This window comes from Leuciscus leuciscus, assembly GCF_965113295.1.
Source record: "Leuciscus leuciscus genome assembly, chromosome: 15".
NCBI classification, from domain to species: domain Eukaryota; kingdom Metazoa; phylum Chordata; class Actinopteri; order Cypriniformes; family Leuciscidae; genus Leuciscus; species Leuciscus leuciscus.
Window position 1 is genome coordinate 20,960,732 of NC_138739.1, and position 15,137 is coordinate 20,975,868.

General features: G+C 37.1%; 1 protein-coding gene and 1 long non-coding RNA gene across 3 annotated transcripts in view; one reads left to right on the forward strand and one right to left on the reverse strand.

The window, feature by feature from the left end:
- Positions 1–277: 277 nt before the first annotated feature.
- Positions 278–15,137, reverse strand: part of LOC309475687 — a 49,487-nt gene continuing 34,627 nt past the window's right edge. Inside the window, exons 2-3 of the long non-coding RNA XR_014197761.1 lie at positions 1,043–1,378; positions 278–409 (exon numbers count right to left, since the gene is read on the reverse strand). This is a non-coding gene — a long non-coding RNA (uncharacterized lncRNA). The remainder of the gene's footprint in view (positions 410–1,042; positions 1,379–15,137) is intronic.
- LOC309475650 (uncharacterized protein) lies at positions 1,968–8,680 on the forward strand. 2 transcript variants are annotated; one of them, XM_082138549.1, is made up of 5 exons: positions 1,972–2,688; positions 3,008–3,328; positions 3,500–3,553; positions 6,571–6,867; positions 8,342–8,680. In XM_082138549.1, exons 1-5 carry the CDS (start codon positions 2,646–2,648, stop codon positions 8,509–8,511), a joined length of 885 nt encoding a protein of 294 aa, XP_081994675.1. In that variant the 5' UTR covers positions 1,972–2,645; the 3' UTR covers positions 8,512–8,680. The 2 variants fall into 2 exon arrangements, with proteins under 2 accessions (XP_081994676.1, XP_081994675.1); XM_082138550.1 differs by lacking the exon at positions 3,500–3,553 and having other exon boundaries at positions 1,968–2,688.

Consider the following 15,137-nt stretch of genomic DNA (forward strand, 5'->3'; position numbering starts at 1 on the left):
AGTTTAAATACAATTTATACATACATTTCATTCTTCCAAAAACTTCAGTTTGAAAGAAATCCACTTGATTCCAACTCCGGCAGGAACTGGACCAGTTTTACTATAATAATAAAAGAAGAAAAAATGTATTTTAAATACCACCGCATAAAAAAATAAATAAAAATAAAAGGTTTGTAATACAACAATACTGACAAATATTTCAATTTTTTTTTACATGATTTTTGTAGGGGAAAAAAGTCATTTTTCTTTTACCCTATTAGTCATAGGTAATACTTGCCTGCTTGATCTCGTCTTCTCTTCCTCCAACAACAGTACAGTAATATCCCTACTGTGAGTGCAGCCAGAACCAGGACTATATACATCGGCCATCGCGAGCGTTGAACTGGTGGATGACCTGGTGCAGTCACGGCTGGATAGATGGATACATATATTATTATGATCATATGTAGGCCTTTATTTCATATAAACTTCATTCAATAGACATTTTTAAGACCCAATTAATAGTCAAAATAGAGTTTTGTGGCATTTTGGATCACAACAAAATGCTAATTCTGTCATCATTTACTCTGCCTTATGTCGTTCCACACCTGTATGACTTTTGTTCTGTTGAACATAAAATAAGACATATTTAATTTTTTTGCCCTTACAATGTACATGTTCCACATAAGAAAGAAAGTCATACAGGTTTGGAACGACATGGGGGTCAGTAAATGATGACAGAATTTACATTGTTTGAGTGAACTATCCCTTTATTTACTGAATGAATTTTATTATGCATTTAAAAATGTAGAATCTTTCTGTTCTGGGAATATCAGCCTATAAATATTGATTGTTGCAATAAGGGGCTCAAATTTCTGTCCAATGAATTGCTATATTTGCAATAAAAACATCTCCTCCCTCTAATATTAAGCGACATATAGTGGCTGCAAACTAAACTTGCATGGTTTTAAAAAATGAAGCATATTAATTAGTCTGAATGTGTCTCATCAGCCTTTTGAATAATCATTGGCCTAATATGAATATATTGAAATTCTCTACTCACCATTAACGGAAACATTGAAGGCCTTTTTTGTGGTGCTGCTATTGACAATGACATTCAGTAGATAAAGTCCAGAGTCTGTGGCTCTGATGTTCATGATGGTGAGAGATCCAGTCTGACTGTCAAACTGCAGTCGGTCCTTGAATGTTTCATTACATATACCGTAATACATAATGGTGTCGCGCAGGTCAACTGTAGCCGAACAGTTATTAGGTCCAAATTTCTCCCACAGTATTAGATCCGTGGAGTGTTTTAAAGTAACACCAGTGGATAGAGTGACAGATTTTCCCTCAGTCGCTGATACTGGCTCCACTCCATCCGCCTCGACAGCAAACACACCTGGAAAAACATTCAAGACAAGTGTCTCAATCACTCAATTTACTCACAACTTCTTTTTTTTATCTTAAAATAATTATTCTTCCCATTCTCCATTGGGAAGTATTTCGTAAATATGCCATCTGCAAACACCAGGGTAACTTATCCTCAACTAGAAAATAAATATGACCCAAAAATCACACATATAGTAGGCTGCAACATCCCTTCACAATACCCGACAGTGACAGTGGAAACATTGATGCTTCACACAAACACCTTCCTCTTTGAATAACATTATTTCTGTTAGGAGGGCAGTAAAACTCTAAGCAGTTGGAATCGTCTCGAAATGCTTAACAATTTTGAAAAACAATATAAAAAAAACAGGACAATATTATGCCATTGTTATGTATTATGCACAATTTTATTACAAGCCTGTTACCACATGTAGCCAATAGAGGACAGCAAGTACACTTTAAATTAGGCCTATACATAAAATCTTTATAATTATATTTAAATGGTTGAATCATGCCAACATTGACCGATGCTTAAACTTTCATATCAAGTGGGATTTTCTTGCGTAATACTAGGTTACTCCAGGGATTACTCTGGAGTTACTTACCTCATAATATGCTAAAATGCACTTTTGCTAAATCTAGATAAATCGACTAAATCTACTTTAAATGAAATAGGTCAAGTAGGAGACATGCATACGTGAAACCGTCCGATCCTTAGGAATCCGTGGATTATTATTGTGACAAAAGTAAGAGAACTATGACAATTGTTCAATGGAAAAATGTGTCTGTGTCACATGTGGAAAGAAAGCAGTAAAGTGTCTAAACCACAGCAGTGGGCGATGCTTTACACTCTCTCAAGCACAGATAGACCTTTAACAGCCACTCTCATTCAGGCCTTTTTTTTTCCTTTTTTTTTTTTTTTTAACTTTCAGTTCTGTCGTGCACATGCCCACACAGAATCTGTTCCTGCAAAACTTCTCAGAGAGCTCTGGAGATTTTATTCTAATAAATAGGGATCATTTGAACATGCTTTCAAATATCACTAAGAGTGTATTAGCTTGATGTGACTTGTTTTAATCAGCACAGAAAATATAATAAAAAGTCAGCTGTGTCTACGGATGTGCAGTGAGTGTATCACCAACATAACACCCCAAAACCACAGGACTGAGAAAGTAACACCCACTGCACGGTTGCAGTAATGAGAGTCATTGGCTGAACCTGCTCTTCCTTACTAAACTTTACAGAGACTCAAAAGTGATACTAGTCAGTCTTATACAATGCCCATGTGGACTGTCTTCTTGTTTTTCATCTGTGTCCATGGTGAGTTATGTAATATTACATTTATCATTAGTTATTTTGCCTCTGTTAAGAGTTTTATCCTGATGAAAGTCACTCTGCTAACACTAAATCATCAGTATTTACAACTTGTTGCGGTAAAAGAGGAAATACCTGTGAACATGAAGCATAAACTGATCATTGATTATTTATTTATAAATGGCACACAAAGGAGCTATAGTGGAAACAAAATGAAACTATATACTGTTGCTGAACACTTCCTTTGAGGTTCTTTTGAAAGACAATTAAACAATTCATTTTAACTGCTGTTTCTAACCAACAACCTCATTTGAATGTGTTCCAGATGCTCAGACAGATGAAATGATTTCAGTATCAGTGATGGAGGGAGATTCTATCACTCTAAACACTGGTGTCACTGAAATACTTAGATATGATCGTATTTTGTGGTTTTTTGGACCTTCAGAGACTCGTATTGCTGACATTAATGATCAGGTCATCACTATATATGACCAAAGCGCGAGATTCAAAGACAAAATGCAGCTTGACCTTCAAACGGGATCTCTCACCATAAAGAACATCACAACCACAAACTCTGGACTTTATAAACTAACTGTTCTCAGCCAACGAGGGGTTTCACACAAAACATTCACAGTTACTGTATCTGGTAAGTGAAATATACCTCCTCTATCATATTTTTGGTTTTATTTATCTTTCAGAGGGGAACTATTCTGGAAATGTGATGCAGTTTGTTCACTCACTCGTCAATGTTAAATGTGGTTTCACACTTTGGTGGTTCCTTCATCTTCTTTTTGTTTGTTTTCTTTTTGGTATAAAGCACCTGTTTCAACCCCTGTCCTTCAGACAATCCCACAAGTTAGCCATTATCCAGGTGAGTCTCATAGCATTATAGCATGAAGATTATTTCTTTTAAAGGGGTCATCGGACGCAAAATTCAGTTTTATATGGTGTTTGCATATAAATGTGTCTTTACACCATATAATGAAAAAAATTCCATTCACTCCTTTTTTAAATAGCCTCAACACTTTATAATCAAGCCATTTGGATTTTCTGAGCAATATGATGTCATATTGCTCATGCTCCGCTCACGACCACTGACGGACTGTCCCGTATTAGCATATTTCCTCCCTTAGCCATTTGTATGCTTTCTGTGAGCAGGTTACCATGGCAGCCCTTTAAGTGTCTTGTGTGACACCATAGACTGTAAAAAAAGATGGACGACGCCCCTTCGCTCTCTTCCATTGATGAGAACTGAAGCCGCCAGTGTCCCGATATAGCGCTGACATATTGGAACTTGAGTCTGCGCAGTAGCGATCTCGGGACCAGACCTGCGCAGTAGTGAGCAGGAGGAAGTAAAGCCGCGAAATCAACGCTCCGCCCTCACTCTCGCAGAATGCACTCTCCCTGAGTGCACTTTTTAAAAAATTTATTGCAGTACGACAAGAGGCTTGTTAAAATAAAGTAAATACAATCTCCTCAGTCCTCCGAAGATCCCGAAAAAAATGTCCGTTGGTGCTTCAGTGACTACTTCGCTCAGAAAACCTGTCAATCACAGCTGTCAATCATGACGTTATACCACCGCATCACGTAACTAACTAAAAACCAACTTATTTTTGAAACAAACACTTGAACTTACATCAGCGTGATAAAAACGACAGCAAATGAAAGAAACCACCTTTGGAAAAAAGATATTTGAAGTGTAATTTAATTGTTAAGTTGGTCTCACGTCCCGTTGAATAACACGGGGAGGCGGGACTTATGACCTATACTAGGACCAGTCACCAGGGGGCGATCGAGACGTTTTGGCTTCACTTTTCAGGGCTTGTGCGGCACACTTGTGTGACACCCCCCATGGAAGAGAGGGATAGGGTGAGCAGTTGCTCATTATCATTTAAAGAGACATGCACCGAAACGGGCCGCTGTGAACAGAGCAGTTTTTGAGGAGGTAAAAAGGGTGGTTTGTGTGGTAAATTTTTCCTTACCTGGAACCTAATTACCTGGGGCGTCTCCAATCGACACCCAAGCGTCTACAGTCAACACTTAATAAATATATCTGGGGCGTCTCCAGTCTACACTTAAAGGTCCCATGACATGAAATTTCCACTTTCTGAGGTTTTTTTAACATTAATATGAGTTCCCCTAGCCTGTATATGGTCCCAAAGTTTCTAAAAATTTTAATCGGTGTAAATCGAGCTTTTGCTATTTTTCTCTGCCTTTGAGAAAATGGATGCTCAACCAGGCTGATCTTGAATCTCCTCCTTATGACGTCATAAGGAGAAATGTTACCTCCCCTTTCTCTGCTTTGCACGCCCAGAGAATATTTCTCGCTCATGAGAAAATGAGCTAGGAAGTAGAACGCGCGTGCGCGATTTTAGTTTGTCCACGAGAGATATCATGGCTTTTGAGCGAGCGAAGCATAATAATTGCCCAATAATTGGATGTACAAATGAACATCGAATGGTCAATACAGAGCTGGGCTTGCTGAACGTCGGACAAGTCAACAAAATTATATAAGTGTGCTGCTTTACTGTTTATGGTTACCTAGCTTCTTACAAGTAGAATGTGGCTGTCACATTAGCTATGCAGCTATGCAGTTACTTGCGCTAATGTAAAGGTAGACAGCATCAAGTTACACATACTGTAACGCGAGTGTTGTAAATTTCTTTGTTATTTGGATAACCGTTTTCCCGTTGGTTGTATGGCGCGCGCGATATCCGCATTTCAAGATCGCAGAGCTTGATGTAATTGTAATAAGATAAATTACAGACGTTACAGATCTCTCATGAAAAGGCAACAGTAGGTTCGCGTTAGCTACATGATGATAACTGTAAACCATCCGAATAAAGTACCGTATCCAGACATAATATTTTAAACTAACCATTCGGAAACGTCCTGCTGGAGCCGCTGAGTTGCAACTTCTTCATCCGTTGCTTCTCCATCTGGATCAGATTCTGGGTCAAACTGAAATGCTTGAACGACTGCGTGTCTTCGTGCCATTGCAATATATCCAACATAAACAAATATGCATGGTATCGTTGCGCAAGATGGTCAAGGCCACACCCACCCTCCACCTTGCGCCGCCTTTCTCCTCCTCATTAGTATTTAAAGCTACAGACACCGAAACGGCCCATCTGAAGGAAGCTCATTCTGGGACTGGCTTGTAGTGGCTATAATTCTGCACCGAGGCTGAATTTTTGGAAAGAGATTTCAGATACAGTACTAGGGACCACTAAGGCCTATATTAAAGCCTACAAAAAGTAGCATGTCATGGGACCTTTAATAATCTCTATATAGCTCTTGCATCTACAGTCGACAACTGGCTTCGAGTTCCTTACCCTAACTAATGTGCTGCGCAGCATTAATCACCGACAGACTTCAGACAATGCCTTCAAATATGCTTTAATCACGGCCGAAGGATCTCGAGCAATTCTCAGAGAATCCCACCCAAAAAGAAGAATACATCAGGTTTTAAAGACAGACACAACAAATAAGATAATGACTAACATGTCACCTTCTATCAATATGATTGGTTCAATTGGTAAAAAAGCAAGCAATGGATTTAACCCAGCAGTTTGTGTTTTAAACACACAAACAATTCTAGTTAATTTCAAGTCAGACATGACTTGACACACAATGCTATCATATGTCTTGCGAATGCAGCAGGTTCAAAAATGAACATTTGAGAACACTTAATGGTACTAGAGGTCATGAAACCCATTTAGTTCCCATTTTTCATGGAATTGTTTATGAATTAGAACAAATAAGTGAGATCAAATAAAATGCTGTACATGTATTACTGTACAGTATGATTTAATATAGAACCCAATAGCATATTTAACTTGATTTGTACTGATACTGCCTATTAACAATCTCCCTTCTCTTCTCTAGCTTCTCTGCCCATTCCTGTCATCACCAGTGATTCTTCACAGTGTTCACTTTCATCATCAGTGTCCAGATGTTCACTGGTGTGTTCAGTGTTGAATGTGAGTGATGTGACTCTCTCCTGGTACAAAGGAATCAGTTTATTGTCCAGCATCAGTGTGTCTGATCTCAGCATCAGTCTCTCTCTACCTCTGGAGGTGGAATATCAGGATAACAACACTTACAGCTGTGTGATCAACAATCCCATCAGAAACCAGACCACACATCTGGACAACATCAGTCAACTCTGTCACACATGTGAAGGTAAAGTCTGGTTCACACGGCAGGATAATTAGGCCGATTTTAGCCCCGATTCACCCCTTCCGACAATCTTAAGGATGCTCCGATTATCGTAAAATAATCTGATCAGATATTCCTGCCGTGTGTGGTGTGTTAAGACTGCTCTCGTCTGCTCGGAAGGACGTCGGGACTGCTCCGATCTCAAATCGGGGATATCCAACATGTTGGATTTTTTTGGCCTGATTTCTCCTCGTGTGTGGTGTCCCCCGGGGGCGATATTTTTTTCCCCAGGATGGTAGGGGGAGTGTTATGAAGCATCCGAGTCAGAGAGATCCATATGCAGTGTGATTTATTGATCAGAGTAATCAAACAGGCAATGGTCAGAACCAGCAGATACAGCAGTGAAGACAGGGCTAAATCGTAGTACAATACCAGGCAAAAGGTCAAGGCAGGCAGCAGACAATCAGAGACAGAGATAAAAGCAGTGGGAACGTAGGCAGACAGGGAGAAATCCAGAAACGGGCCAGGTCAAAAAGAAACGGGCAAGGTCAAAAACAAACACAGTCCATGGGAATAAACGCTCAGTAAAGTTCACAACAGTAAAACAAGACTTCGCTCCGAGTGTTGCGTGAGTGTGGCTTAAATGGGTGTTTGATCATGAGGTGCAGACTAATATGATAGTCTGGTGTGGAGTGCCCTCTAGTGGCTTTCAAAGGCACTCCAGCTGGTGACGTTACAGGAAGACTCATGAATATTCATTAGGAAAGTCATCCCTGATTGGTCTTAACCCCAGTGATGGGTCGGTTTAGGGGCGGGGTTAGGGAGGTCATAAGACCCCCAGTGACTGGTAGGTTTAGGGGTATGTCATCAGACCAATCAGGGATTACTTTCCTAATGAATATTCATGAGTCTTCCCCTACCATCCTGGGAAAAAAAATATCGCCCCCCGGGGACAAACGAGCACGCATCCTGTGGACTGTGGTGTGTAGCCAATCAGAAAGCGAGGTAGCACCAGGAAAGTATAGTCCATGCTCGCGTTGTCTCCACTTCTTTGACCATCGCCTTTTCTTTTGATAACGTTTTTTTTTTCGGTTAAAAACAAACTACAAACTATCGCCACTGCATCCTTTTCGTTTGCCATGATTATTTACTCTGAAGTCACGTTTGATCTCGAGAGATTTTGCGAGATTTCCCATCTGACCTGGGAATGCTCAGGACGAGTCAAATCGGTTTGTGTGTGATGTGTTGATTTTGCCGCGTGGCTGCACACCACACACTGTACGACCAAAACTGTTAGACCCGTGATTTTTTATCCCCGTGTGTGGGGTCTCTCAGGTTTGGAAAATCGGCCGACAATTTTAAAATCGTGCCGTGTGAACCAGGCTTTAGTGAGGTGTTGCCATATTTATGATAAACAAGTACATTGCCTTTACTTTGGTGTCTAAGTGCAATAATCTATGCTCATTGAAAAGAACAATGTTTTCTTATTTTTATTTAGACTCTGTCCAGTGTTGTGGTTTTACTGAAGCTGTGATCCGATTGGTCATCTCTGCTCTGGTGGGCGTGGCTACTGTTGCTGTGCTGGTTTATGACATCAGATCTACTAAAATTCATCAGGAAAGGAGAGCACATGAACATCAGCATCAGTCCCTCACTGATACAATATAGTTGTTGAACAACAGTCTCATTACCCTCAAATACAATTTGCCCTGACATAATGGGTTATGAGATGATTTTGATTTTGATTTTTGTTTTTGTTATGGACCTTTTTTATTGACTTTGCATATTCTTTTTCTTCAGATACGATTTAAAGTCTAAGACAGCACTTACAAAAAGATAGATTGGATAAAAAAAAAAACAACCTATATACAAGTTGTATGGAGATGCAAAACATTTCTAAAAAATATCAATATCAATCAATGCCCTAAGAAAAGCCAATTCATTTTGAGTTCCAAAGGTTCAGGAGAAGCATGTTCATTTAATCTGACCCTAAAAAATTAAAAAAGACGCCTTCCAAATAAAAATAAGTACAAACCGGTGTCCTACTAGTTTAGAACAGCAATAAAGGCACAAATGGCATGTAATTTGGGAAGATATATAATATTAACTAAGAAATATCACAGAAGCAACAGTGCTAACATCCAGAGTCAGATCATCAGTTTCTACTTTAGTAACATTAGTAGTTGCAGAATCTCCCTCCATCACTACAGCGCATGAGTAATTATTATGCAAGTCGATATTCTGATCATATATTATTAAAAGCTTTATAGATCAATAGGTTGAGAGTGACTCTTGAAGGACCAGCACCACATCCTCTCGTTTTACAATTGGTAAAATGTGCTTGATTAATCGATTTGGATAAGATTTGTGCACACAATGTACTCCTATTCCTGTTACGGCACATTCAAGACAAGTTCATAAACTAGTGCTAGACTTGCTATTGCAAATAACTCCCACTATCAAACCATATGCTTTACGATTATTTTCATTTACCACCACAACTACTAAACTATTGCAGGCCTGATGAGTGTCTCTTTATCTTCACTTTCTACTGCAGTCCCTCTTGTTCACCACCAGAGGTCAGCACTGACACACTCTTTTTCTTTTTCTTTTTCTTTTTCTTTTTGTACAGCTTGCCTGTGTTCTAGATTGTTTCTTTGCTCAATGCCTACTATTTGGACTATTCGTACACAGGCTAATTTGTTAATCCCCAATAAAAGTATTTGTATGAAGATCATTCTAACTTTTTTCTGACAGGTCTGTATTGTATAATAATTATAGCACATGCAGTTTTTTTTTTTAGAAATACCAAATGTTTGGAGTTTTCACCATGACAACTCAAAAATTACTGACATTGATTGAATAATCAAATTTAGCACTGGAAATATGATTATTATTTTGTAATTATCATTCATATGTGACAACTTCAAATTGTTTGTCATAAATCAACATCTCAGAAAAATGTTATGGGTTTTCAAATCAGAATATGACTTTCTGTTCCAAAATTGCATACATTGATTTCATACATGTCCATTGTAGTACACCATGACTTAAATCATGTAAATCAGGTATTTAGTATATGAAGAGTTCAGATGCAAAAGCCTCTAAGTGCCATCTGACATTTTCTCATAGAATGATCATTTTTATCAAGCTTGTATATTTAAGTTAAGTAATTTCACTTAAATGACAATTAGGTCATCTTTATTGCCATTTAAGTGAAATTATTGAATTTAAATATACAAGCTTGATAAAAATGATCATTCTAGAAGAAAATTTCAGATGGCACTTAGAGGCTTTTGCATCTGAACTCTTCATATTATATATATATATATATATATATCAATATTCCTATGAAATATTATACATTCTTATGAAAATGTTGTGATACAGTGACTTTGTGATACAGATACAGTGTACATTGCAATGGGACTACACATGTATGGTCATTTTACCCAAATATTGCATAAAGTAAAATAGTATATCAAATAATTCTGTTATATCTTTCAGAACATTGTTGAGAATCATCTCTATAAAGTTTGGTTAAAGAAAATCCTGAAACCTAAAAACTGATTGGTGAATGTCTGAAAATAAATCTATTGTTTTTGCTATAGGCCTTTCTGCCTTTTTATTTATAACTGAGTCCTGTCGTCCACAGTGTAACACATGAATAAAATATTTTTAAAAATCCCCATTTGTTTCTTATGCTACAAACAATGTTATTTATGTGATTTTTTTAACCTTTAAATTACATCTAAAACTACATACACAAAACCTTTTGTTTTTTGTCCAGAAAGCTTTCTTCATTTAATATTGATATTTCTTTGGAGAATCTTTATGTTTTATTTAATTTTAATTTTAATCGATTTTATCAATACATTATTATTAATTAAACAATTAAAGCACATTCTTCACATTCTTTCAACCTAAATTCAAAAAAACTCATTTCATGCATTACCCTCTAAATTCTGCTCGACATCAGTGCCGGCCCGAGCCTTTTGGGGGCCCTAAGCAGAATTTGATTTGGGGGCCCCCTCCCACCACGCAGAGTCACCTGTGCTTGACGATTATTGACACAATGTCACGCTATAATGTTACATTATAAATTAATACAATGAGGTTATGTATTAATACAAAATAAATACTTAATAAAAAATAGATACTTAAAGTTTTAACTTTTTCTTTACTCTTTTACTAACTCTTGGAAACTTCTGAAAACAAACTGTCACAAAACATATAAAAAAGATTATTTGCAAAATATCCTCCAACGTTTTGCAACACTTTGCAGTTTGAATGATGTCTTGTATGAACATGACGGAGTATGTTTTTATGTTTCCACTGTTCGATCGCGCACGCGACTCTCTCTCTCACACACACACACACACACACACACACACACACACACACACACACACACACACAACATATTCCAGCTTTGTAATCTTCCACTGTGAAGTTTCCAAGCACATTTTTGCGCGTGTGAAGAAGATGATTTTTTTCCGTCGATTTTGGAACGTGAGTGAAGTACAAAGCCTATGATAAAGAATAGTTTACCATCCAAATCCATCGCGAATGTTGAAACATTTTGATTCTAATGAGAGAGCCCAACGCCGCTTACTTTCACTTTCGCTTTAAATTATTTCGTTTTGGCTTAATTGTTTATAGTTATTTTTTTTTTTATTCTTGTTCTGTTCTGAATATCATTACATTTAAAGGATAAATCATTGATAAAATCACATTTTTGTGACATGGATTAACATTACCGTGACTTTGCGCACAAATTGTCTATGCACGCGAGGTTATGCGCATGACTCAAACACTGGCAGACACAGCAGCAGTTGTAGGCAGGTATATTGATCATGAAATCAGAATTTTCTTGTCTTGAATTATTAATCCTTTCATTCATTTATGTCACTTGTTTAAGTTAATTAATATGTAAAAAAAATAAAAAAAATAAAAAAATAAATAATCGATTGGGGGCCCCAATCAATCGCTTGGTTCGCTTATGCCTCGGTCCGGCCCGGCTCAACATATCTCACATTGGGTGTGTCTGGTGTTTCAAACATGATATTTTATGACTCTTGCCACTAGATGTCCTTATAGCTCCATTTGGAGCAAATGAGCTGTTCTGGGTCCTAAAGACAATTAAATTCATCAGTATGCATTCATATATCTATTTAGACATTATACAATCATTTTTTGGTAAAGTTTTAGCATTTTTAATTGTAATTTAACCTTTCATAAAACTTTTTATGAAAGTTTTATGCACTAAAATTCATAAAAATTTCCCAGTAGATAATTATTTTTAGGTTTTTCTATATACTTAAGTGTCAGATATAGTATTCAAGTTAGTAAGGCGGGCAGCCTTAAAAGTAACTAAAAGTAACTTTTTTTACTTAAAAGTAAAACCTTATCTAATATATATATATATATATATATATATATATATATATATATATATTAAATATATCTTTTATCTAAAACCTTCTAAAATATCTATTTAAAAATGCTGAATTTTAATTCAGAATAAATTAAATGCTGCTGCAGCTTAAAAAAAATGCATCGGGAATGTTCTATAGTCTCATGTCTTTATTTTTGTGTGTTTGTTCTGGATTGTGCCGGATTTTTAATATATTTGTGACAAAAAAAAAATAAAAATCCTCACATTCCATTCATTCTTATGGGGGTCAAATTTACCCTCGATGGAAATATTTGTTAACTTTTTTTAATTTCAACCATATAAACTCCTCGGATTCAGTCATTTTCTTTAAGCAAGAAACACTAGCTTGTTTTATGTAGGCTGTTTGAAGAGCAGAGAATAGTGTCTTATTCAATTATTTGTCGTCGAGTCATCGCCAATAGTGTCTTATGCCTATGCGAAGCACTTTGTGAGAATAACATGAGATTTCGGACGAATGACAAAAAAAAAAAAAAAAAAAGAAAGAAACTGAGCGCCCACAGAGCTATAATAAACTTTATAACATGCAAGTTGATGAAAACACAATGCGATGGACTTCTGACTCAGATGCGATCATTCTAGTTTCGGAGAAAAGACATTCGCTGGTCAAAAAATGTAGGCCTATAGCCAACTCAAAAAGGTGTTCTTGGGGCACTTTTGAATAAGAAACAATATTAAGTCTATAAAACTCGTCAAAACTCATCGAATCACAACAAGCGTATCGGTGAGAACACTCATTTAAACAGTAGGCTACACACAAAAAAACATACAGCATACAAACATAAACAGGAACTGTCACAATGCCTTATAATTTAGAAAATAAAATATTTTTTTCCAGAGGGTTTTCTACCTTTTTAAGACCATGATCATAGGCACCGATTTATGTTTCTGCCGGTGGGTTCCCACATCAGTAGCCTGGTTAAAACCAGACTATTCTCAGTAGTAACTGAGTTATAGTCTGGCAAAGCTCCATAGACAAATCATTTCCAAAGGGGCGTCACCAACGGGCGTCGCTCAAATGCCTCTGGGCGCAGTTGGATAGACCTAAAACCAATCAGAGATCGTCATCGTTTCTGATTGGTGCCGCGATTTCGACGGCATGGAAATGGGCTTGAATGAGCTCTTTTTCCAGACTACTTCTCGAGCAAATCTGAATTTGCCGGAAGTTGTCTGGGTTTTCCCAGGCTACCACATCCGTGCCCAGTGCCACACTTCAGGAAATCCACCTGCGGGCTGAGAGATTTGTGCTTGCGCATACTTGGATGCGCTCTCGACATTTGTCATTAAAATAACGCCTGAAACGGCCTCGAATAAACTGTAAAAAGGCGAAAATAATCGTGTCTGAAGGCTGCAATCGATTTTATTGGTAAAATCAATGGATAATATGTAGGTAATTTTCCACGGACCGACGCCTGTAGGCTATGCTCTTGTCATGTTTTATCTGACTGTGTACTTTCCCTTTTGTTTACCTATCATTCAGCTGAGCTGAGGCTGAACTGATTCACATGCTAGACTATTTGTTTAAATAGGCTAAAGAATTTCAATAACAAACATTCAGTTGAGGCTAAATGAAAATGTCCGTTAGAAAATCTGATAGAACAGGTTTTTAATTCCATTGCCCTGCGAGATAGCTATAAAATATTTGAAATGTTATTTTTTATCACCGAGTCACTGACTTCATATTCTCAAAAAAAAAAAAAAATTTCCCGATACCTCACAAAATAGGCTACCATGCCACAACCAAAGAATAACCGTGTAATAAACACTTGAATGCATTTCATTATAAATGTGTTCGGACGGCTACCTTCCACAGTCACTAAGACAATTAAAAGCAACAGCATTTTTGGTCAAATCCTGATTAAATCGCGAGAGTGAAAATCCTTAATAAAAATAGGCTTATCTGTCAGGAAGAGCAAGCCAGAACCAGACTGCCAAGTTTTTTAACTGTGCAAGTGTGCACAACAGTGAAACAAATTGTGTCACCTAAAGCTAAAGACCACACCCAAGTTTAAGTGGAAGTTTTTGTAACCAACCACACACTTGATGAATCCAGTCTTGATTATTTTAACTTAAGGCTTGAGGAAGCTGTCATTTATTTCTGTATTGCCTGTATCGGCGGATTCACGCGAGAAATGAAGAGATAGTGTTGATCTGTCCTGTTTTTACTGTTTGCATATCCAGTACAATTAAGGTCGTATTATTTGTATTCAACGTTGTATTGATCAAGAGCACCATCAATTAATCAACTTGAGGATCATTACTCATGTTCATTACTCATGGTAATGAAATGTACTTGTTTTTATTGTCTCTCTCTCTTTCTCTCTCTCTCTCTCTCTCTCTCACACACACACACACCTTTTGTAGACTAACAAAGCAAAATGAAACAAAGAAAAAGAGAGCAGCACCAGCAGGCAAATCATGATGAAAACATGATGAATTTAATTATGAAAAACATGTACCATACAGGAAGTAGGCCTAATGTCTTTGTAACTAAAGCACATTTTAATCTAAACTAAAATTGATATTACTATATAGGCAGAATAAAAAAAAAGATATAGGCCTAGGCAACACATTCCACGTGAGTTATACATTTACCAATATAATTATGAAATCCTATGAAACCATACATTAGGCTATACCAAGAGCGATAATAAACCACTAATTCTTATAGCGCAGTCCACGTCACATCTAACGACACAAGATATCGCTGGTATCAATTCGTGGTATGAGAGCAATTAAGATATATAAAAAAATAAACAGTTAAAAAGACTGCATAACGCTGCAGAGAAAATGCTATCTCTTAAGACTAACAAACTGGGCAATAAACATCAGAATGTAA